This window comes from Nerophis lumbriciformis, linkage group LG01, assembly GCF_033978685.3.
Source record: "Nerophis lumbriciformis linkage group LG01, RoL_Nlum_v2.1, whole genome shotgun sequence".
Classification (NCBI taxonomy): domain Eukaryota; kingdom Metazoa; phylum Chordata; class Actinopteri; order Syngnathiformes; family Syngnathidae; genus Nerophis; species Nerophis lumbriciformis.
In genome coordinates, this window is record NC_084548.2 from 67,085,858 (window position 1) to 67,112,500 (window position 26,643).

At 41.4% G+C, this 26,643-nt stretch overlaps 1 protein-coding gene across 1 annotated transcript in view; it reads left to right on the top strand.

Moving 5' to 3' along the window:
- The first annotated feature begins 268 nt into the window (after positions 1-268).
- The window catches only part of pard6b (par-6 partitioning defective 6 homolog beta (C. elegans)), a 63,190-nt gene continuing 36,815 nt past the window's right edge, over positions 269-26,643 (top strand). The window contains exons 1-2 of the mRNA XM_061924714.1: positions 269-781; positions 11,003-11,225. Of these exons, the coding sequence (XP_061780698.1) occupies positions 719-781; positions 11,003-11,225 (286 nt within the window). The 5' untranslated portion in view covers positions 269-718. The remainder of the gene's footprint in view (positions 782-11,002; positions 11,226-26,643) is intronic.

Here is a 26,643-nt window from a genome sequence, read left to right on the forward strand (position 1 = left end):
GCTAACATGAATACAAGACAGTTTAAAGGCTGTGTAAGCAACTTACCGTATTTTCCGGGCTATAAGACCCCCTAAAATCCTTTTTTCCCCTCAAAACTCGACAATGCGCCTTATAACTAACCCAGTGTGCCTAATGTTCGGAATAATTCTGGTTTTCCTTACCGAACGCTAATCAGAGGCAGGTGAGAGTAATCTGTCGTCATGGCAACTAAACAGGGGTGCTGATAAAGAACTGGAATCACAAACGCCAACAAACTATGATCCAAGCCACGGATCATGACAATCCACACAATTACCACACATCTTTTTCGAAGTAATAAAAGTGAACCGACGCTTGGTTTGAGGAAAACTATGTAGTTTATGTCTCTTATTTTGAAGCAGCGACTTTTATTTTGAAGCGTGTCGAGGCCAGTTCGCACAGAGCGAGGAGAGGAGAAACACCTCCGCAGTCACAAGCTCGGTAACGCGGCCCCCACAGCACCATCGGCGGCCGGCATGACGCGGAGCAAGTCGGGGCCCTTCTGTTGAGGACTTGGACTGACGGGGGCGGCGGAAAAAGTACCTTGTATTTATTTGGACGACTTTACCGGAAGTATATATTGGCGGCCTCTTCTGTTTTGTGTGTCCGGAGCGGAGGCGCTCGGAGCGGGCAAGGCGAGTGAGGTCCTCGGCGGCGGCGGCGGCGGCGGTGGTGGTGGTGGTGGTACCGCTGCTAAACATGAACAAGAACCACCGTGTGCCGAGTAATCGTTCTCTGAGTGCCGTGGAGGTCAAAAGCAAGGTGAATACGACCACTTTTATTCCATTTTATTGCCTTTTTGTCCCGTTTTGACCATGGCGTTCCGACCACTCCAGGCTAATTTAGCTTGCTAGGTGCTTATTAGCAAGTTGTTAGGATAATGGAAGCCAAATTAGCTACAATAAACTTAGTTTAATGTTGTTGTTGTTTTATAATCAAATAGCATAACTAGATGCCAATAAAGTGCGTTTAAAGTGTCCGTGATAAGTTTTCTTGTTAGTTGCAGTGATGTCACCTGTCGGCTTCCATTTGGAGCAAATATTGACACAAAGATGAAGTCAAGTTGACCTCATGTTCGCCTTGACATAAGTCGGAGGGAGTTTTTTTTATTATTATTATTTATTTTTTCAAAGGACGATTCAATTATCAGAGTCAGTGCTTGTTTGGCTCCTTGACGGCGTACAGGTGTCATTCGGCCCGCAGGCCTCACCTTGCCCTGCTGTGGGCGGGGCCTCAGTACACTTCATGCTAATTACTGTTTTCTTCTTAAACTACAAACCCCGTTTCCATATGAGTTGGGAAATTGTGTTAGATGTAAATATAAACGGAATACAATGATTTGCAAATAATTTTCAACCCATATTCAGTTGAATATGCTACAAAGACAACATATTTGATGTTCAAACTGATAAACATATTTTTTTTTTGCAAATAATCATTAACTATTAGAATTTGATGCCAGCAACACGTGACAAAGAAGTTGAGAAAGGTGGCAATAAATACTGATAAAGTTGAGAAATGCTCATCAAACACTTATTTGGAACATCCCACAGGTGAACAGGCACATTGGGAACAGGTGGGTGCCATGATTGGGTATAAAAGTAGATTCCATGAAATGCTCAGTCATTCACAAACAACGATGGGGCGAGGGTCACCACTTTGTCAACAAATGCATGAGCAAGTTGTTGAACAGTTTAAGAAAAACCTTTCTCAATCAGCTATTGCAAGGAATTTAGGGATTTCACCATCTACAGTCTGTAATATCATCAAAGGGTTCAGAGAATCCGGAGAAATCACTGCACGTAAGCAGCTAAGCCCGTGACCTTCGGTCCCTCAGGCTGTACTGCATCAACAAGCGACATCAGTGTGTTAAGGATATCACCACATGGGCTCAGGAACACTTCAGAAACCCACTGTCAGTAACTACAGTTGGTCGCTACATCTGTAAGTGCAAGTTAAAACTCTCCTATGCAAGGTGAAAACCATTTATCAACAACACCCAGAAACGCCGTCGGCTTCGCTGGGCCTGAGCTCATCTAAGATGGACTGATACAAAGTGGAAAAGTGTTCTGTGGTCTGACAGGTCCACATTTCAAATTGTTTTTGGAAACTGTGGGCGTCGTGACCTCTGGACCAAAGAGGAAAAGAACCATCCGGATTGTTATAGGCGCAAAGTTGAAAAGCCAGCATCTGTGATGGTATGGGGGTGTATTAGTGCCCAAGACATGGGTAACTTACACATCTGTGAAGGCGCCATTAATGCTGAAAGGTACATACAGGTTTTGGAGCAACATATGTTGCCATCCAAGCAACGTTACCATGGACGCCCCTGCTTATTTCAGCAAGACAATGCCAAGGCACGTGTTACATCAACGTGGCTTCATAGTAAAAGAGTGCGGGTACTAGACTGGCCTGCCTGTAGTCCAGACCTGTCTCCCATTGAAAATGTGTGGCGCATTATGAAGCCTAAAATACCACAACGGAGACCCCCGGACTGTTGAACAACTTAAGCTGTACATCAAGCAAGAATGGGAAAGAATTCCACCTGAGAAGTTTAAAAAATGTGTCTCCTCAGTTCCCAAACGTTTACTGAGTGTTGTTAAAAGGAAAGGCCATGTAACACAGTGGTGAACATGCTTTTTCCTAACTACTTTGGCACGTGTTGCAGCCATGAAATTCCAAGTTAATTATTTGCAAAAAGAAAAATAAAGTTTATGAATTTGAACATCAAATATCTTGTCTTTGTAGTGCATTCAATTGAATATGGGTTGAAAAGGATTTGCAAATCATTGTATTCCGTTTATATTTACATCTAACACAATTTCCCAACTCATATGGAAACAGGGTTTTTACAATTATGTCATTCGGTTTTTGTCATGTGGCTTCTTTAAATAGGTTTACATTATGTACAAGGGCGCAGGAATGAGTTTAACATTGTATTTGATCAGAAACAGGACCCATTCTTAACTAGAACGAGCAGAAACATTCACAAAAGGCTATGTCACGTCCATCCATCCATCCATTTTCTACCGCTTGTCCCTTTTGGGGTTGCGGGGGGCGCTGGAGCCTATCTCAGCTGCATTCGGGCGGAAGGCGGGGCTACACCCTGGACAAGTCGCCACCTCATCCCAGGGCCAATACAGATAGACAGACAACATTCACACTCACTTTCACACACTAGGGCCAATTTAGTGTTGCCAATCAATCTATCCCCAGGTGCATGTCTTTGGAGGTGGGAGGAAGCCGGAGTACCCACGTTTGGGAACCCACGCAGTCAAACGTGAACTGTTTGAAAAAAACTAACAAAAAAACAACAACTTTTTCACAAGTGTGAAAAACGATATCAGTTTATTTTGGCCAGTGACAATAAAGTCCAAGGAAAAAGTTGTTTTTCCGGTGTAACAGATTGGCCAACAAAAATAAACACGATTGATACCTCTCAGGTCTGTGTACCTTCCGTTCATTCTATTTCCAATTCTGAAACGCAAATCAAAAAACTAAATTATGGCCGTTTTTAAATTTTTATTATATATGGCAGATTTGAAAACCAACAAAAGGGTTGAGTTTTTTAAATTAAAATATTGCCATAAAATTAGATCTTGTGCGGTTTTCCTTTTTTATGGATTTTTATTTTTCCAGATAAACACAAAAAACAAATATGTCCATCCAAAATGCAAAAATGCGTGGTTATGTGTGATGACAAATTGAACCGGAAGCAGTATTTTTTTAGCTTTTCGTTTGCGTTTAGCATGTTTTTAGCATAACGGTAACATCTTTGGTCCGTGTACCTTCCGTTCATTCTATTTTCAATTCTGAAACGCAAATTAAAAAAAAAATACAAATCGAAAAACGTTCTTAATTTTATGTATGGCAGATTTTAAAATAAACAAAACGGGTTTATTTTCATTAAAATATTGCCATAAAATAGGCTTTTGTGCTTTTTTCCTTTTATGGATTTAAATTTTTCTAGATCAGTGTTCTTCAGTGTGCCGTGAGGTACAGTCTGGTGTGCCGTGGGAGATTATGCAGTTTCACCTATTAGGGTTAAAAATATTTTTGGCAAACCAGTAATTATAATCTGCAAATAATTTGCCGTTTAGTGCACAAATAATGGCCATTGGATTGACATCAATGTTTTAATTACTGCAATTATCAATCGCAAGAGGCTGAGGTTTTTAACAGTCTTTTAATTGACTTATAATTGTCAAGCCTTGCATCCTTGGCCTGCTGACAAACCAAAAGGAAGCGGCAACGTGCACGATGCAACCGATGATAATAATAACACTTGCCTTGTGTTCATTCTTGCCAACCTTGAGACCTCCGATTTCGGGAGGTGGGGTGAGGGGGGGGCGTGGTATATAAATGTGTGTGTGTATGTATATATATATATATATATATATATATATAATAAATACTTGAATTTCAGTGTTCATTTATTTACACATATACACACACATAACACTCATCTACTCATTGTTGAGTTAAGGGTTGAATTGTCCATCCTTGTTCTATTCTCTGTCACTATTTTTCTAACCATGCTGAACACCCTCTCTGATGATGCATTGCTGTGTGGCACGCACAAAAGTGCTTTCATCAAATGCACTAGAGTCTGGAATCTTCCATCTCTCCCTAGCATGGCCCAAAACCGGTCAATCTTTGCTTCCTGAGGAAGATCTTCACTGCCAAGCACTTGGTAGTCCACTACTTCTTCCCGGAGGCTATCCAGGTCCAATCGTAGCTGCGGCTTGGAACTTACAAGCGTATTTCTTCATCTTACTCGGCGTCGGCGTCGCCATGGCTGTATCTTCCTCGTTCTTCTGCTTCGTCTCCTTGTTGTGTGCGCAGTTGTGCACTGCACTCTCTAAAAGCCGTAGATGTTATTGTCACATATGCATGAACAGTAGATGGCAGTATTGTCCTGTTTAAGAGTGTCACAACATTGCTGTTTACGGCAGACGAACTGCTTTACGGTAGACGAAAACGTGACTGCTGTTGTTGTGTGTTGTTATCACGCTGGGAGGCAATATGGACGAAAAAGTATATCAATATATTTTTACTTAAACTCGATATTCGATATATATCTCGATATATTTTTCGGTGAAAGTATACATATTAAGATTCATTTTTGAGTGATATTAAGTGAAATTTAAGTGAATGACAACTGTACTGTAAACAGTCAGTGGCACTTTTTATTATCCCAGTTAGTCAAGGTGGGTATTAACAGCACAGAAAAGAAACTGTTTAAGTAGTACAGAATTACATAACATAAATAAAATAGAAAAATATTATTTCTACGTAAAATAAATAACATAGCTGTGCAAATAATACAAAATGTTATCAAACTCGGATAAAAAAATACATTTGCAGGCACTTTGTGATTTCCCTTCCTGGTTTGATGACCCGCCCTATCTTGCCTCTGATTGGCCTGTCCCTAACCAATCGTGACTCATTATAGTAAACAACCAACCAATCATGGATGTTCTTATATGTGCAAGCGAGTCTTGGAAGGAGGGAGGGGAGGGGTTTAGTAGCCCATGAAGGGGGAGAACAAGGAACACAACAAATAAGCGGTGTTTGGTCATTTTAACGCATACTTGCCAACCCTCCCGGATTTTCCGGGAGACTCCCAAAATTCAGCGCTTCTCCCGAAAACCTCCCAGGACAAATTTTCTCCCGAAAATCTCCCGAAATTCAGGCGGACTCAGGTCCATGCAGACCTGAGTCCGCTAACCCACAATATAAACAGCGTACCTGCCCAATCACGTCATAACTGTAGAATGATCGAGGGCGAGTTCTTGGTTTCTTATGTGGGTTTATTGTTAGGCAGTTTCATTAACGTCCTCCCAGCGCGGCAACAACACACAACAGCAGCAGTCACGTTTTTGTCTACCGTAAAGCAGTTCGTCTGCCGTAAACAGCAATGTTGTGACACTCTTAAACAGGACAATACTGTCATCTAGTGCATTTGATGAAAGCACTTTTGTGCGTGCCACACAGCAATGCATCATCAGAGAGGGTGTTCAGCATGGTTCGAAAAATAGTGACAGAGAATAGAACAAGGATGGACAATTCAACCCTTAACTCAACAATGAGTAGATGAGTGTTATGTGTGTGTATATGTGTAAATAAAGGAACACTGAAATTCAAGTATTTATTTTATATATATATATATATATATATATATATATATATATATATATTTATAGCTAGAATTCACTGAAAGTCAAGTATTTCTTATATATGAAATACTTGACTTAGTATTTCATATAGATATATATATAATAAAATAAATATATATTTATAGCTAGAATTCACTGAAAGTCAAGTATTTCTTATATATATATATATATATATATATATATATGAAATACTTGACTTAGTATTTTGTCAAGTATTTCTTATATATAATATATATATATATATATATATATATATATATATATATATATATATATATATATATTTTTTTTTTTTTTAATTACAGCAAGGTGGTCTTGCCGCTGGGCCTTAGGCCTGTCGCACCTCCACCAGTGCCTGTGGTGGACTGTGCATGGCAGGGACGTCCTCTTCCCTGAGGCAGGCCTAAACCTGACCGCATACCAGAAAAGGTTTTGCTGCAGGGTCTTCAGCTGGGGACCACCTCTCATTGATGTTTCGCCCCTTAGCCCAGAACATCTCCCGGTGGCGGGGCAGTGAACAGGGACGTCTCCCTGACACCCCCTGCAGCAAAACCTACTTGGATACTGCTCCCCAAGCCTTGTCGCGTCGTTTGAGCCAGAGCCAGTGGCTAGCTTTTTCTGCTACTTCTGAGAGCTCCTTGGTGGATCTGCTCAGGGTGGCTCCACGTAGTCCCAGGTCCTTGAGCAGACGTGATGTTGATCTGCCCAGAAAGCCTCTGGCTCCCACCTCCACCGGATACAGTCTCACCCTCCATCCACTTTCTCTGCAGTCCGCGACCAGGTCTGCATACTTTGCCTTCTTTCTCTCGTAGGCAGCTTCCAGTCCCTCCTCCCATGGCACTGTCAGCTCAATCAGTACTACTGACTTCAGAGCTGCAGACCACAGCACCACACCTGGTCTTAAGGTGGTGCTGCATATCTCCTGTGGGAACTGGAGCTGCCTGCCCAGGATCACTTCCATCTTCCACGCCGCCCCTGGTGTTAATGGCTTGGTGGGTGTTCTCTTGCTGGAATGTGTCGCAGGTTCCCCCTGCCTTAGGAAGTGGATCCTGCATTGGCTTTCTGCTGGACTCTGTTTGTTTGCCTCCTGCCGACTTTTCTCCAGCACCCCTGCCAGCCTGCTGAGCACTTGGTCGTGCCGCCATCTGAGCCGACCCTGTGTCAGCGCCATTTTGCAACCTGACAGAACGTGCTGGAGTGAGGCATTGATGGTCCCGCAGAGGTCACAGGATTGCTCTGTGCCAAGCCATTGGTGGAGGTTTTTTGGGCTCGGGAGGGTGTCATATGTTGCCCTGATGAGGAAACTGAGCCGAGCCTGTGGCAGTTTCCAGAAATCTGCCCAGCTGATTGCTCGGTTCGAGACACCCTCCCAAGTTGTCCACCTCCCCTGCTGCCCCTGTGCCACAGACCTTACTCTGAGCTCCTCCTGTTCAATCCTGGTGACCTCAGCAACAACAAGGTCCTTCCTCTCTTTCCTGCCTGCCTTGGACCATAGGATGGGTGGATCACTCCATCCAAGGCCTGCCCGGCCTGTCTGGACCATGCCCACGACTTCTTGATGTTGCAGTCTCCCCATCGCCTTCTGGACTTCCTCCTTTGCCCTCCACTTCCTTCCAGTCTCGACTCTGGCCTTTGCATCCGCCACCGCCCTGTCGGAGGAGTCCCTTAGCTCCATCACCAGTCTTGCCTTCTCCTGCCTGTAGCCCAGGGTGATAGATTTCAGGGGTAGCTGGAGTGAGTTCCATCCATACAGTCCAGCAGCTGAGAAACACCGTGGCAGGCCAAGCCATTTTCGGATGAAAGAGTTGGCTTTTGCTTCCATCCGGCTTACGGCTGATGACGTGACTTCACACAGCTTCAGAGGCCACATCATCCTTGGGTACAGGGTGAAGTGGTAACACCACACCTTGTACTTCCCAGGTAGCTGGCCTGCATCGATCTTGGACAGGCCCTCCGAAAGCTGCTGGAGGATGATTTTTCCCATGTCCTTGTCTGAGAGATCAGGTGTATATAGTCTTCCCAGGCTTCGGATGGGCTGATCCACGATGCGTGGGATGTCTTCTCCCCTGATGGTGAAGGTGACTCTGTCGTTCCTCTTCCCCTTTCGCATTGAGAGGCTCCTTGACTTCTGAGGCTTGAACTTCATCCTGGCCCAGGTGATCAGCTCATCCAGCCTCTTAAGTAGCCTGGATGTGCATGGGGCGGTTCGTAGCAGGCAGGTGATGTCGTCCATATAGCTCCTTAGGGGCGGGAACCTCTGGCCTGCGGGCAGCCGGACACCACCCACCACCTGCCTTGCCCCGATCAGGATGACCTCGAAAGCTGCCACGAAGAGGATGGGGGAAATTGAGCATCCCATTGCGATCCCTATCTCCAGTTGTTGCCAGCCAGTGGTCACCTTCTTCAGTGCAAAGCACATGTGCATGTCCTGGAAGTAGATCTTGATCATGGTCCTGATATTATCTGGGATGTAGAAGAATTCCATGGCATAGTCTACGAGCAGGTGTGGCACTGACCCATAGGCATTGGCTAGATCTAACCATATGACGTGCAGATCTTTCTTCTCCCTCTTAGTGGTCTGGATCTGTTCCCAAATTATAGAAGCATGCTCTACGCAACCAGGAAAACCTGGAACCCCGGCTTTCTGGCAGCTGGTGTCAATGTAGCTGTTCTCCGTGAGGTAGGTAGTCATTCTTCTCGCCATCACAGAAAAGAAGACTTTTCCCTCCACATTCAGTAGGGCTATGCTCCTGAACTGCTCGATGGTCTTAGCGTTCTGTTGTTTGGGAATAGAAACTGCCACTGCCCTCTGCCACTCGGATGGTATGGTCTGCTTAGTCCAGGCAATTCTCATCAGGGTCCATAACAGCTTCAACACTCCTGGGCAGTTCTTATACAGCCTGTACGGTATTCCATTCGGGCCTGGTGTTGAAGCAGATCTTGCCCGCTGGATCACCTGCCTGACCTCGCTGAGCTTGGGTGGTGATGTATCAAACAGGGCTGATGGTTCTGAGGGTCTGGGCACATACCCTGGGGAGCCTAGCGGGTTGTTCCTTGCTGGGTCACTGTACTGAGTGCGGATGTGCTCCTCCAGTTCTTCTTTGGAGATATATATATATATATATATATATATATATATATATATATATATATGAAATACTTGACTTGGTGAATTCTAGCTGTAAATATACTCCTCCCCTCTTAACCACGCCCCCGCCCCACCCCCCACCTCCCGAAATCGGAGGTCTCAAGGTTGGCAAGTATGTTTTAACGTGAAATAAATTATATCGATATTACAATATTTTCTTAATTCATATCTTGTTTAAAAATATATTGATATATCTTACAAACTCGATATATCGCTCAGCCCTAATGTCAACATACAAGAACAATCAATAGAACAACAAAGTTTACTCACAATAGTTATTGATTTCATCAACTTGTCACAAACAAGTTCCATTAGTTGTTTCTAAGTTCATTTTTCATTAACAACTCCTAAAAATTTTGTTTAAGACACCAGGCTAATTTTGATGCCACCATTGAATAGTTTCGCATGTTCTTCATCCTAGCTTTTATTTTTAGTATTAAAAGTCACATTTGTTTCTTTAATATTAAGTGCCAATTTATTAATTTTAGACAGTTAATTTTCTTGTTAAGCTATCAAGATTAGAATGAGATATTAAAAGGCATGTATCATATGCAAACATAAGAGGCAGTACATTCTTACAAACCTTTTTTTAATCATTGTTATTAGGGATGTCCGATAATGGCTTTTTGCCGATATCCGATATTCCCGATATTGTCCAACTCTTTAATTACAGATACCGATATCAACCGATATATACAGTTGTGGAATTAACACATTATTATGCCTAATTTGGACAACCAGGTATGGTGAAGATAAGGTACTTTTTTCTAAAATTATTAAAATAAGATAAATAAATTAAAAACATTTTCTTGAATAAAAAAGAAAGTAAAACAATATAAAAACAGTTACATAGAAACTAGTAATTAATGAAAATTAGTAAAATTAACTGTTAAAGGTTAGTACTTACGGACTGTATCCTTTGCAGACTGTATTGATATATATTGATATATAATGTAGGAACCAGAATATTAATAACAGAAAAAAACAACCCTTTTGTGTGAATGAGTGTAAATGGGGGAGGGAGGTTTTTTGGGTTGGTGCACTAATTGTAAGTGTATCTTGTGTTTTTTATGTTGATTTAATTGAAAAAAACCAACAAAAAAACGATAATTTCCGATATTACATTTTAACGCATTTATCGGCTGATAATATCGGCAGGCCGATATTATCGGACATCTCTAATTGTTATTGATTAGACCTAACAGAAGTCCCAAAACGGAACCCTGAGGAACCCCACAAACAAATCTAGAATTGTGGTTATCAATAGAAACTTATTGTTCTTTCATGACGATAGCTATATCGCCATTTTAAAACATTTTCAATTCCATATTTAATTTTGGCAGAATCATTTTAAAATTGAAAGTATCAAAAGCCTTAGACAAATCTAAAAACATGCCAAGAGTATATTTTTTGTGATCTAAATCGGTTGCAATCTTACCAATAAACTATAGCAGTATAATTTTTTTTTAGACATTTTTTCTCTAAAACCGTACTGATGAATATACAATTATCGGACAAATGTTTAATAGGATTACTGCAATCTGTTTGTCCACATAATATATTTTTATTACACGATTGATCAAATATTGACTATATGACTAGTTGATATATTATATGATAAATATTTTGTCATTGTGTGTGTGGCCCCTCCAACAGTTCGGGGCGGAGTTTCGTCGCTTCTCTCTGGACCGCTCCAAGCCGGGCCGCTTTGATGAGTTCTACGGCCTGCTGCAGCACGTGCACCGCATTCCCAACGTGGACCTGCTGGTGGGCTACGCCGACGTGCACGGCGACCTGCTTCCCATCAACAATGACGACAACTACCACAAGGCCATCTCCACCGCCAGCCCGCTCCTCAGACTCTTCCTGCAGAGGAAAGGTAAGAGGCGCTAGCGAGATCCACCTGTCGGGAAGGGCATTTGTTGTGAAAACTAAATCGAAACCTTTCATGCAATCGACTCAATGTGGTGACCCCTGAACAGGGAAAAGACGAAATGGGAGGACGGGGTTTGCTCCACGACTAAGGCTTCTTTAGATCAGTTCTGGCTTGTCTAAGTCCTTACAATCTGAGTTTGTGGAGGCTTTGATGGTAGACAGTCATGTGGTCGCCCCACAATGTTGTGTGCATCAGTCTTGATATTCCAGAAAACACATTCCTGTCTTCTGTTCTTGCTTTTTCTTTGCATTTCTTCAAAATAGTATTTTTTTTTTTTTACATTGTTTTAAACTTAGCATATTTTTCTAATTAGAGATGTTCCAATCAGGGTTTTTTGCTGCTGACACAAAGACCGATAACATGTATTAAATAAGAGTGTTTCTGTTTTTTTATGATCAGTGTTATTGACAGCATATCCCTAACATAATATTTAAACTAGTTCCTTATTGTAGAAGTTGCCCTCTAGTGCATGGGTGACAAACTCTGGCCCGCGGGCCAAAATTGGCCCGCCGTGTAATTTCACTTGGCCCTTGAGGCGATATCAAATTAACACTAGAGCTGGCCCGCCGATTAAATACGAGCATTCTTGTTTGGTGTGGATTCATAGTGTGGCGTATATTTCTAACAGTGTTAAAGTTGTTTATACGGCCACCCTCAGTGTAACCTGTATCGCTGTTGATCAAGTATGTGTTGCATTCACGTGTGTGCGTGTACAGAAGCCGCACAAATCTTGTGACTAGGCCGGCATGTTGTTAGAATGGATGAAAAGCGGACGTGACGACAGCTCGTAGAGGACGTTAAAGGCAGTGCCTTTAAGGCACGCCCCCAAGACTGTGGTCCGGGTGGACTACAAGATATAATGACTGATGAACACCATTGTTCGATAATGAAGGTTGCCTCAGCTCAAAGCCTGAGCCCCGACATTAATGAACTAGCATCCAAGAAAAGATGGCAGGTATCTGGCTTGGGCACATCAGATTAGATCAGTGTGTTGCAAACTGAGCAGTTTAAAGTCCTGAATGGTTGGTTTATTCATTGTTATTTTATTTTCAAATTTAGTAGCCTGTGGAAAAAGTTAATGTTGATATTTACCTCAGAAGGCTGCAAATAGAAAAGAGGTATTCAATTTTTATTTAAATTGTATTTGATATGCCATTGATATTTTTTTATTATTATTATTATTATTATTATTATTATTTGAAACTCGATTTTGCATGTCACTATAAAGTTATATAAGCCTTGTTTGTTCAATATTCAATGCAAACCTTGTTTGGGTCCCTATTAAAAGGTTCATTTGTTCAACCTTGGCCCGCGACTTTGTTCAGTTTTAAATTTTGGCCCACTCTGTATTTGAGTTTGACACCCCTGCTCTAGTGGGTTCCTCGGACCACCACACACTGCCACGAGAGCCCGGATTTCAGGGTACAACACTTGTTTTATTTTCATAAATGTGGAGAGCCTTTTGCTTTCCAGCAAAACGTCTTTCTCTTTGTTCGTGTCTCTCTCTCTCATGCTCCCACTCCAACCCCAACAATGTGTCTCATCCCGGCTGCTGTTAATAAAGGCGACAGGCGATTAGAAAACAAGGCCCACCTGGGCCATCTACTCACCTGTCGCTGTCTTTGAGGCCGGTCCTGGCACACCCCGTTCCGCGGCAGGCCCGCAGGCCACGCCCCCCTCCACACGTATTTTCTTATATACAATTGTTTGAGGGAAAAAAAGTGATTAGTACACAATAACTGAACAAAAGCAAAAACTACTATCTACTACTTCATCCATCCATCTATTCTCTACTACCGTATTTTCCAGACCAGTGGTTCTCAAATGGGGGTACGCGAGATTTTTTCAAAATATTCTAAAAATAGCAACAATTCAAAAATCCTTTATAAATATAAATAAAAAACTATCTTTTTTTCCAAATAGTTCAAGAAAGACCACTACAAATGAGCAATATTTTGCACTGTTATACAATTTAATAAATCAGAAACTGATGACATAGTGCTGTATTTTACTTCTTTATCTCTTTTTTTCAACCAAAAATGCTTTGCTCTGATTAGGGGGTACTTGAATTAAAAAAAAATTCACAGGGGATGCATCACTGAAAAAAGGTTGAGAACCACTGTTCCAGACCATAACGCGCACCGAATTATAAGGCGCACTGCTAATGAATGGTCTATTTTCGATCTTTTTTCATATATAAGGCGCACCGGATTATAGGGCGCACTATAGGAGTCTTATTGGTTTTTTTTGTTTGTTTTTTTTCTAAATTGGTGCAGCTGCATAGCTTACCAAAGTCGTACTAAAACATTTTGATAGATTTTTGAGCGCGGTGTGTAATGTTCTATATTTTCAATGAAACATATAAAATGGTGGTGTTTACTTGAGTCATATTGCCATCATAGTGCAGTCTACACTTATCTCTACATTAGGTGCACCAGGTTATAAGGCGCACTGTCAAGTTTAGAAAAAAGAAAGATTTTAATTGCACCTAACAGTCCGGAAAATACGGTACTTGTCCCTGTTAGGGTCGCCGGCTATTTATTACTCATTTAAGTCATTTTGCCCTCAAATTATCCTGTGTCCTGGAAATTATTCCCTGAATTCGTAAACTGCGCTGTCTGCATTAAAACCAACAAAACTAAAGACAAATTTCTGTTGTTGAGTTGATATATCAAGATATCAGTTTCTCTTCTCACTCCATGCAGAGAATCCACAGCAAGACAGAAAGACGACGCAACCACAGTAGTGTTATGAGAGTAGCGTGTGTGTGCTCCTTTTGAAAATTGCAGTGTGTTGGGTGAGTGGAAGAGTTAGGAGAACGAGCGTAGCGTGGAGCAGTACTTCCCACTGGCGAATGTGTCCAGTTGTGTCCTGCAGAAATAATAATAAAGTGACTAAATTGTCACGAAATGCCAGCCTTGTCATTCCGACCCGAAAGTGCAGCTTACCATTGTCGGGTAAAGTGAAGGGTGTTACCCCCGATGAAAACATCGGTCCTAAAGGGAACGTCTCCCTGCGCTCTTCGACTACGGTCTGGGACTGGGAGCCAAACAGCAGAAAAGGTGTAACTGTGATACTGTGATGTGATTGGCTGTTAGCGTGTCCCTCACATTGCTCAGTGACACTTCCTGTTTACTGTTGGCTGGGTTCCCAAAGCACGAGTGACTTCATGAAAACGAATCTCGGTTGGTAAAGCGGCCGTGCCAGCAACCTGAGGGTTCCTGGTTTGAAACCCCGGTTTCCGCGGTCCTAGTCACGTCTGTTGTGTCCTTGAGCAAGACACTTCACCCTTGCTCCTGATGGGTGGTGGTCAGGGCCTTGCCTGGCAGCTCCCACCATCAGGGTGTGAATGTGGAAATAGTGTCAAAGCGCTTTGAGTACCTTGAAGGTAGAAAAGCGCGATAAAAGTATAACCCATTTACTGCATAATTTCTGGGTTCTTCTGACCAAAAAAATACTCTCTATATATATATATATATATATATATAGTCATATTTTATCGAACACATTTAATATTGATATCTATTTATTGCGATATACAGTACAGGCCAAAAGTTGGACACACCTTCTCATTCAATGTGTTTTCTTTATTTTCATGACTATTTACCTTGTAGATTGTCACTGAAGGCATCAAAAGAGGTAGTCACCTGAAATGGTTCTCACTTCGCAGGTGTGCTTGAAGCTCATCGAGAGAATGCCAATAGTGTGCAAAGCAGTAATTGGAGCAAAGGGTGGCTATTTTGAAGAAACTAGAATATAAAACATGTTTTCAGTTATTTCACCTTTTTTTTGTTAAGTATATAACTCCATGTGTTCATTCATAGTTTTGATGCCTTCAGTGACAATCTACAAGGTAAATACTAGAGATGTCCGATAATATCGGACTGCCGATGTTATCAGCCGATAAATGCTTTAAAATGTAATATCGGAAATTATCGGTATCTGTTTCAAAAAGTAAAATTTATGACTTTTTAAAACGCCGCTGTGTACACGGACGTAGGAAGAAGTACAGAGCGCCAATAAACCTTGAAGACACTGCCTTTGCGTGCCGGCCCAGTCACATAATATCTACGGCTTTTGACACACTTGCAAGTGAATGCAACGCATACTTGATCAACAGCCATACAGGTCACACTGAGGGTGGCCGTATAAACAACTTTAACACTGTTACAAATATGCACCACACTGTGAACCCACACCAAACAAGAATGACAAACACGTTTTGGGAGAACATCCACAACATAAACACAACAGAACAAATACCCAGAACCCCTTGCAGCACTATCTCTTCCGGGACGCTACAATATACACCCCCCCGCTAGCCCCCACCCCCCGCCCCTCCTAACCCGCCCACCTCAACCTCCTCATGCTCTCTCAGGGAGAGCATGTCTCAAATTCCAAGCTGCTGTTTTGAGGCCTGTTAAAAAAAATAATGCACTTTGTGACTTAAATAATAAATATGGCAGTGCCATGTTGGCACTTTTTTCCATAACTTGAGTTGAAGTTGTTCTCTTATTTTGGAAAAACCTTGTTACATTGTTTAATGCATCCAGCGGGGCATCACAACAAAATTAGGCATAATAATGTGTTATTTCCATAACTGTATATATCGGTATCGATTGATATCGGTATCGGTAATTAAGAGTTGGACAATATCGGGATATCGGCAAAAAAGCCATTATCGGACATCTCTAGTAAATAGTCATGAAAATAAAGAGAACTCATTCAATGAGAAGGTGTCCAAACTGTTGGCCTGTACTGTATATCTATTGTATATCTATTGTATTATTGGCCCAGTCCTAGGTATTATTTATTGATAAAAAAAAAAAAAAAAGAAAAGAAAAACAAAGACTATCACTGGCTATCAAATTGACAAATTAAGGCGTCCTGTTTAGGACATTGTGTTTGTACTTAGAATAAGTGAAGATAAAAGGTAGTACTATTGACATAATGCACTATACAGTGTGTGGTTTTACTGAGTGTTTATTATGTCATTAATTTTAGAGTGGCTGAACTACATTTCTTAGTTCTGCAACGATGACAATTAAGCTGTCAAAGTACTTAATTTTAATTAGCACGTTGTCGGCCATCATAAGTATGGCACGCTGCAAGGAGCGGTGGTAGTATAATTCCAAGTAATTATTTACCAGCTAACGACGCGTTCAATGCAGGCTTGCTGTTATGTCTTGCACGTTTAATCTGCACCTACACAAGCACTTTGTCATCAAGAGATTAGTTGGGGTCAGCGTGCTGCGCTGCGTGGGACCGCCGCTCAATTACACGCTCCAGACACGAGCGCCATGCTGGGCCTCAGCTGCTGTCACACACACGCACGCGTACACACACACACACACACACACACACACACATACACGTACACTAACCCATAAAACGGAACAGTTGCATCACATCCGCCACACAGACGCCCACCCTCAGACACAACACAAGTGATGCACGCATGCAGACACCCCCCTGCCCCCACAACACCCCCAACCTGTAATTACTGAGAGGCTCAGACGATGCTGCACTGATTGGCTGCTCATCTCCATCCAATTATATGCACACAATGTGGATCTACAGTAGCTCACATATCGGCAACATACTATACATTTATATTAAACATCTTCTCAATAGACAGTCAACTTGGATATACTTTACAGTAGTCAGCATACAGCTTTTATAGCAGTTTAGATGTATCCACTGAAAATGTCATTGTTGTGTAAAAACAGTATCTGAAGCTCCTGGGACCGTGAGGAGCTCCTTCAGCAACATGCTATCATGCTATTTTTCAGGCAAAAAACATGAAAATTGAGTGAAAGTCACCAGGGTTAAAGGCTTGGGGGGGGGGGGGTTAATCTGAGAATTAGTTGACTTGAAACTGTTCAATGTTGCACTTTTTGTATGTAGAAGAAAAGTTTTGTCATTTTATTTAATCTGAGCAACAACTTAAAGCAGTTTAATGTTGCACTTTATATGTGGAAATGTTGCACTTTATATTTAGAAAGGTTTTGTTAAGAAACCAATTATGAGCCTTATCTTATTTAGTTTTTATTTTATATATGCATACTTGCCAACCTTGAGACCTCCGATTTCGGGAGTGGGGTGGGCGTGGTCAGGGGTGGGGCGGGGGGCGTGGTTAAGAGGGGAGGAGTATATTTACAGCTAGAATTCACCAAGTCAAGTATTTCATATACCGGTGTGTGTGTGTGTGTGTATATATATATATATATATATATATATATATATATATATAAAAGAAATACTTGAATTTCAGTGTTCATTTATTTACACATATACACACACATAACACTCATCTACTGATTGTTGAGTTAAGGGTTGAATTGTCCATCCTTGTTCTATTCTCTGTCACTATTTTTCTAACCATGCTGAACACCCTCTCTGATGATGCATTGATGTGTGGCACGCACAAAAGTGCTTTCATCAAATGCATTAGGGTCTGGAATCTTCCATTTCTCCCTAGCATGGCCCAAAACCGGTCAATCTTTGCTTCCTGAGGAAGATCTTCAGTGCCAAGCACTTTTATCAAATAAATTTCCCCCAAAAATGCGACTCATACTCTAGTGCGACTTATATGTTTTTTTCCTTCTTTATTATGCATTTTCGGCTGGTGCGATTTATACTCCGCAGTAGGGCTGGGCGATATGGCCTTTTTTTAATATCTCAATATTTTTAGGCCATATCGCGATACACGATATGTATCTCTCGATATTTTGCCTTAGCCTTGAATGAACACTGGATGCATATAATCACAGCAGTATGATGATTCTATGCGTCTACATTAAACCATTCTTCTTCATACTGCATTAATATATGCTCATTTTAAACTTTCATGCAGAGAGGGAAATCACAACTAAGTCAATTGACCAAAAGTGTATTTATTAAACAGTTATCAAGCAGTGGCACAAACATTCATGTCATTTCAAAACAGAAAGTGCAAGATTGTCAGAGACAGTTTAAAACAAGCTATTAGTGCAATTTTGTGCATGATGTCCTCAAGATGACATATCAAAACAACACTAAATTAAAGTGCACTTTTTGTACGGAACGCCACTACAATAGTTTAAAACAAATAAAGTGCACTTTTGTGCATGATGTCACACAAAATATTTCAATAATTGTCAAATAAAAATGAGCTGCATAATAGGAAATCAAATTGTGTACGTCCTTCGCTATGTGGTAGGTTCCGGCGGACGTTATCTCCTTATGTCGTGGACTATTTTTTTCATACGGTGTTGATGTGAAAATGGTTGCCTCGGCATTTTGTTGGTGTGGCACCGAACAAAGATGTTGACGTGCCGAGTTTCAAGCCCTCTTCATTCTCTAGCGGGTGACTTTTCAAATGATGCTACATATTAGCACTAATGCTACTTTTTCCCCCACACTTGACAAATTACGGTTGTCTGTTCGACATATTCCCACTTGAAGCCAAACCACCGCCTGCAGTTTTTCTTAGGAATTAATTCTTCCTTCATTTGTTACCAGATTCACACCTTCTTTCTCTCGTATTACCACTCGCACCACAGCTAACTTAAGCCATGCTGCTACCTCTCTGCTCAGCGAGGACGAAGTACGTATGTGACGTATGTAAGAAGGTGCGCTTGGTTTACGTCTCTGTGAGAAGGAGAGACTAGAAAGAGTGAGAAGAGCCTGTAGTGTAATGCCCGCAGCTAAAAGCAACTGCGTGAGAACGTATACTCCAATATCACGATATAGTCATTTTCTATATCGCACAGAGACAAACCCGCGATATATCAAGTATAGCGATATATCGCCCAGCCCTACTCCGGAGCAATGTATAATCCGAAAAATACGGTAATACTGTTGAAAAACTAGCATTTCTAACATCGCTACAATTGTTTGACAGACATTTGTCATGTTGTCATGTTATGTTGGTGTTTCCTCACTCGGAATCTGCCAGACTTACATTTTTTTCATACAACCTGTTAATACACCTGCTTTTACTGTAGTGTTTACATTGTTACTCTGCTCTTTTGTTTAAAAAAGGTCCTAACTTGATAGTCAGGTATGTAATGTACAACTCTACCTCTGCCTACATGTTCAATATTGAAGTACAACTTTGTTTGTTTGTTAGCCATTTTATTTTTTATTTTTTTGTGTATATTTGAGTGCCTCCAACCCCCTACTTAACATATTTTATTGCTTTTGGTTGTGATTTTTATTCAAGTGCAAAATGCAAAGTTTTGCTAACAAACAAAATATATTTTATTATTTGTTTGTTTTATTTAACTTGGAGATTTAAAAGTTTACATTTCAATTACAATGTTAAAATATACAAGAAACATACATTTGATAGAATACACATGCATTAATATGTATTATTACATCAGTGGTGAATTTTATCTCAAAAAGATACTGGCAATAATATCGTTTATCGGCAATAATTTGTAGGTCAATATATCGTCCAGAAAAATTTGTTATCGGCCCAGGTCTACGTGGAATACACCAGGAGAGGGATGTTCATATATCACCTGGTAGGCGAAGTGTTACTTTCCTGTGTTGCCAAATCTTACAAAAAAGATTCATGGCGGGCTGCAAAGTGGAGTACACGTCATGAGGCGGCTTAAACTTTGAGCCTGTGACTGCTTATGAGGTGCTTAGATGGGACAAGGACCTTTATTGCACAAGAGTGGACCTTTGGACAAGTCTGCTGTGCTATTTAATACATCCGGTGCAGGGAAAGGATTTTTTGCATGTGTGGTTTTAGATTATATTTAGAAATGCTTTCTTTGGCCTTGTTGGCTATATTTAGATTGATTCAGTGTTGCTTTGTGTTTGTTTTTGCTAACTCACTGTGTTGTTGGTAAAAACAATCAAGTAGCAAAATATACCTTGATATCTACCCTGAAAGCCGCAACCCCCCCCCCACCTCGGCTCGTGAACAATGAGTTGGTGACGATGGAGCCAGCCGTGAGGTGTCTATTGTTTACTCGTTGTCATGGCAACACTGGCAAGGGCCACGTTTAGAACTGCTGGAGTATTCCTGGTATAATATTACTTTATTTGTCTGGTGTTTTTGTTTGAGATGCTGAGTCAGCATTATATAATCAGGTGTGACCTAAATGGTTTAATCGCCCAATTGCACTTTGAATTTTCAAATGTTGGCATTCACGAGTAAACCTTTTGAATGTGTTAAGTTGTATATTCCAGAACAATCCGTTCATTTTCCTTAAGGGTGTGTGTTTGCCTTGCTGTCCGTCCTTGAATGGCTCACCTGTAATGTAGAGAGCTAGGAAAGGTATGTTTGCTTATCCCAGCTGCCTTGCTAATCACTAACCAGTGAGTCATCAATGTGAGACGTACAGTATGCACGGCACGTCCGCTGCTCTCTGTCAAATGAATGAAAAGAGTTACAGTACGATGCAAAGTTGCTCTTTTTTTCCTACTTTTTGACACAAAAATCATTTCAATTCAGGGTAGAAACAACTAGGGATGTCCCAATCCAGGTTTTTGCACTTCCGATCCGATACCGATACTGACCGATACTGGCCTATCCGAGCATGTATTAAAGTTTAAAGTTATTTAGCCTACTTAGTTGTCAGAATCATGTTGAAAAGGGTTTTAGTACTCTTGATAACAACTAGCCAGCTGAATTAGGGGAGTTTGAATAATACACAATGGTTGGTAACAAGAAACTGACCTGTTTATTCAAGGATAAACACAAAATAGACAAAATTATACATGACAAACAGAAATGGCATCATTGAACTAGGGCTGGGCGATATGGCCTTTTTTTAATATTGCGATATTTTAAGGCCATTTCGCGATACAGTATGATGATTCTATGTGTCGACATTAAAACATTCTTCTTCATACTGCATTAATATATGCTACTTTTAAACTTTCATGCAGAGAGGGAAATCACAACTAAAAAAAAATCACAATTTTTTTCATACGGTGTTGATCTGGAAATGTTTGCCTCGGCATTTTGATGGTGTGGACGTGTGGCACCAAATGGAGATAAGCGTCTCGAAAGACGTTACAATATTTGAACAATGATGACGAAAACTGTTTTCTCTGCCGTGTCCGTGTGTCGAAAATTGTTATGCGTTAATTTTTTTATTTGATTTTGTGCGTGGCATAGATTTGCCGTGCGCAGAGGACGCTTGAGCAGTGCGCAATTGCACAGGCGCACACCTTAGAGGGAACGTTGGCTGCGCTAGCATCACAGCTAACGTTAGCCATGCTGCGACCTCTCTGCTCGGGGAGGGCGTATACGTATGTGACGTATGACGTGACAGTATGTGACGTGTGTAAGAAGGTGCGCTTGCTGTCTGTGAGAGGGAGACACAGGAAAGAGTGAGAAGAGCCTGTCGTGTAATGTCCGCAGCTAAAAGCAACTGCGTGAGAATCTATAGACCTGTGGATGTGTTGAAGGTGTGCTGGAAAATGCGGAACGGAAATTAGGGAGCAGCAGAAAAGTGGAATGTATTATTTAAATCGGTGCGTTGGAAAACAAGGACCAGAGTTTTTTAAAAACTGGATCTGGATCGGCATTTTCCCATGGCTTGCCGATACTCATTTTTTTGCAAATATCGGCGGCCGATCCGATCCAAATATCGGATCGGGACATCCCTAATATTTATCTCGATATTTTGCCTTAGCCTTGAATGAACACTTGATGCATATAATCCCAGCAGTATGATGATTCTATGTGTCTACATTAAAACATTCTTCTTCACACTGCATTAATATATGCTCATTTTAAACTTTCATGCAGAGAGGGAAATCACAACTAAGTTAATTTACCAAAACTGTATTTATTAAGCAGTGGCACAAACATTCATGTTATTTCAAAACAAAGTCCAAGATTGTCAGAGACATTTTAAAACAAGCCACAAGTGCACTTTTGTGCATGATGTCACTAAGATGACACTTTTTGTACAGAACGCCACTAGAATATTTTAAAACGTATAAAGAGCACTTTAGTGCATGATGTCACACAAGATATTTCAATAACTGTCAAATAAAAATAAGCTTCATAATAGGAAATCAAATAGTGTATGTCCTTCGCTTTGTGGTAGGTTCCTGCGGATGTTATCTCCTTCTGTTGTTGACTATTTTTTCATACGGTGTTGATGTGGAAATGGAAGACGCCAGTATCAATTGGGTCAGTGCTGGTTGCTTCGGCATTTTGTTGGGTGTGGCACCGACCGAGATGTTGACATGCGGAGTTTCAACTCTTCATTCTCTAGCGGGTGACTTTTCAAATGGTACAAATTAGTAGTGCCGCTACTTTTTGTACCAACGCTTTTGCCGCATACTTTACATATTACGGTTGTCTGTTCAACATCTTCCCGCTTGAAGCCAAACCACCGCCAGACGATGGACCCCTTGCTGTTTTTCTTGGGAATTAATTCTTCCTCCATTTGTTACCAGATTCGCATTTTCTCTCTCTCGTATTACCACCCGCACCGCTCCGCTTGCACCACCTGCCACAGCTAACGTTACCCATTCCGCTACCTCTCTGCTCGGCGAGGGCGTATGACGTTGCACGTGCATATGTGACGTATGTAAGAAGGTGCGCTTGTTTTATGTCTCTGTGAGGAGAGACAAGAAAGAGTGAGAAGAGCCTGTAGTGTAATGCCCGCAGCTAAAAGCAACTGCGTGAGAACGTATACTCGAACACTCACGAAATAGTCATTTTCTATATCGCACAGAGACAAACCCGCGATATATCGAGTATATTCGCTATATCGCCCAGCCCTTGCCTCAATGTGTATTTTAAGGAAAATAGTTTTTCTTTTTTCTTATAAATGCACATAATCAACATTGACAATGCACCTGTAACATGAGAGCATCAATATATAACTACCGTATTGTCCGGACCATAGGGCGCACTTGATTATAAGGCGCACTGCCTATGAGCGGTTCTAGTCAGGTTTTTTTTTCCATACAAAAGGCGTACTGGTGTATAGGGCGCATTAAAGGTGTAATTATTTTTTTTTCTAAATGGAAAACACTTCCTTGTGGTCTACATAACATGTGATGGTGGTTCTTTGGTCAAAATGTTGCATAGATGATGTTTTACAGATCATCTTCAAGACGCTTTCTGACAGTCTCTTCAGGATGCGCCGTTTTGTGGGCGGTCTTATTTACGTGGCTCACCTCCGACTGCGTCTTCTCCCCGTCATCTTTGTTGTAGCGGTGTATAGGGTTGCAAAATTCCGGGAATATTCAAAGTTAGAAACTTTCCATGGCAATTAATGGGAATAAACGTTGAATGCAACATGCTAGATCTTGCAGCATGATTATTGGCTAAAACAACCTGATTTAATGCAAAATCAGTTGAATTTCAACCCAGCACTGTGCATTCTTCCATCACATGCACAGATAATTCCCAGCATGCTACACACTACAGGCCACACTAGTATTTGAGCCCAACAACTTCATCCAGTCAGGTAAGTTTTGATGATATTACTGGGGTAAATATATTTGATCTATGGTATTTGAGTTTAAAGGCCTACTGAAATGTGATTTTCTTATTTAAACGAGGATAGCAGGTCCATTCTATGTGTCATACTTGATCATTTCGCGATATTACCATATTTTTGCTGAAAGGATTTAATAGAGAACATCGACGATAAAGTTCGCAACTTTTGGTCGCTGATAAAAAAGCCTTGCATGTGGCGGAAGTAGCAGACAATATGCGCGTGACATCACAGGTTGTGGAGCTCCTCACATCCGCACATTGTTTACAATCATGGCCACCAGCAGCGAGAGCGATTCGGACCGAGAAAGCGACGATTTCCCCATTAATTTGAGCGAGGATGAAAGATTCGTGGATGAGGAAAGTGAGCGTGAAGGACTAGAGGGCAGTGGGAGCGATTCAGATAGGGAAGATGCTGTGAGAGGCGGGTGGGACCTGATATTCAGCTGGTAATGACTAAAACAGTAAATAAACACAAGACATATATATACTCTATTAGCCACAACACAACCAGGCTTATATTTAATATGCCACAAATTAATCCCGCATAACAAACACCTCCCCCCTCCCGTCCATATAACCCGCCAATACAACTCAAAAACCTGCACAACACACTCAATCCCACAGCCCAAAGTAACGTTCACCTCCCCATGGCCTTATTATAACCCTAACCCTCTAACACTGACCCTAACCCTAACCAAATAACTCAAAATTAAGTCTTTATTACTTAGAATATGTTCCCCTAGTGTCCAAATAACTCAAAATTAAGTCTTTGTTACTTAGAATATGTTCCCCATACTAAAGTGTTACCAAAAACATATAACTTTGTCTTGAATTTGAAAATTATTAATTTTTTTTCACTAAAGAAGGGTTCGGTGAATGCGCATATGAAACAAGGTTAAGAACCACTGTTTTAGCGCTTTCATGGCGAGTTTACCGACAGATATAAGTAAAACTTTACACTACTATATATTAGAAATGGCAACAGCAGAGGATGAATGTCTCATAACAAGAAGATAGAGAAAAATAAGCTTATCAACTACGGCGTCGGCGCGGACGCGCACAATTTTTCAGGATTCATGCAGATCCCAAATACAGATCAGCAGGTACCAGAAGGTAAGAAAAGTTGCTTTTGCATAATATTGCGAAACAAAACGCCAGATAATGTCTTACCTTATACACACACCATAATAATACTCCTATGTTTGATGCGCCGACAATCCTTCAAGCGGTGCGGCTTCAGAGCTCACCAAAGTCGATAGATTTTTGCTGTACTACGTATGATGGCTGCTAACATGCTGCACTACGAATGACGGCTTCTAATATGCTATACGTATGATGGCTGCTAACATGCTGCACTACGAATGACGGCTTCTAATATGCTATACGTATGATGGCTGCTAACATGCTGCACTACGAATGACGGCTTCTAATATGCTATACGTATGATGGCTGGTAAAATATGATGGCGGACAAGCTGTACGTAATGAGTAATGGTGTAGCAGGCATGTGTGGGGGACAATCATACTGCATGTTGTGCCTAATAGGAGTGATGTAAGGGAGAATAAAGATGATTAAAGAGTTGATGTGTGAGGCATTGTTGGGTAAGGAGTAATTAGAGCACTGAAAGGAGGAGGAGGAGGAGTCTAATGTAATTCTGAGAGGAATTCAGCCACAGAGAGAGGAGGATAGCGGGAGTAGTATTAGTGAAGGAGGAATGCAGAGTGAGGCCCAAGCTGGCCGGAGAGGAAAGAGAGGAGTGTGCGGGGGGCGGGGGTACATTTTTTGTGGAATGTGTCCAGTCTCTGATCAGCTCTCTATTGGAAAGATTGGACAGAACAGCAGGTCAAACTGGACCCAAGTACACAGCCTGGCTGGACCCAAAGACGGGTACTTGTGGACCCAATGGAAGCTCAGACCAAACCTTTTAAATACCCGGGCCCTTCCTCCGGAAACCTGTCTCCAATTGCAGCAGCACCGCGTTTGACAGGAAGACCTAATGAAGACTAAAGATTATGGCTGACAAAATGTTCTTGCCACGTGGATGGCGATAAAGTGCAGGCTGATAAACATAGTGGAGGACGAGGGGTTAAAGGGGAACATTATCACAATTTCAGAAGGGTTAAAACCATTAAAAATCAGTTCCCAGTGGCTTATTTTATTTTTCAAAGTTTTTTTCAAAATGTTACCCATCACGCAATATCCCTAAAAAAAAAAAAAAAAAAAAAAAAAAAAAAAAAGCTTCAAAGTGCCTGATTTTAACCATCGTTATATACACCCGTCCATTTTCCTGTGACGTCACATAGTGATGCCAACACAAACAAACATGGCGGATAGAACAGCAAGCTATCGCGACATTAGCTCGGATTCAGACTCGGATTTCAGCGGCTTAAGCGATTCAACAGATTACGCATGTATTGAAACGGATGGTTGTAGTGTGGAGGCAGGTAGCGAAAACGAAATTGAAGAAGAAACTGAAGCTATTGAGCCATATCGGTTTGAACCGTATGCAAGCGAAACCGACGAAAACGACACGACAGCCAGCGACACGGGAGAAAGCGAGGACGAATTCGGCGATCGCCTTCTAACCAACGATTGGTATGTGTTTGTTTGGCATTAAAGGAAACTAACAACTATGAACTAGGTTTACAGCATATGAAATACATTTGGCAACAACATGCACTTTGAGAGTGCAGACAGCCCATTCATCAATTAATATATTCTGTAGACATACCCTCATCCGCTCTCTTTTCCTGAAAGCTGATCCGTCCAGTTTTGGAGTTGATATCAACAGGCCAGGGAAGCTAGGGTCGATATTCTTCTCTTGATCATCTTCGGTGGCATAAGGGACGGTGTGAGCCAAGACATCCAGGGGGTTTAGCTCGCTCGTCT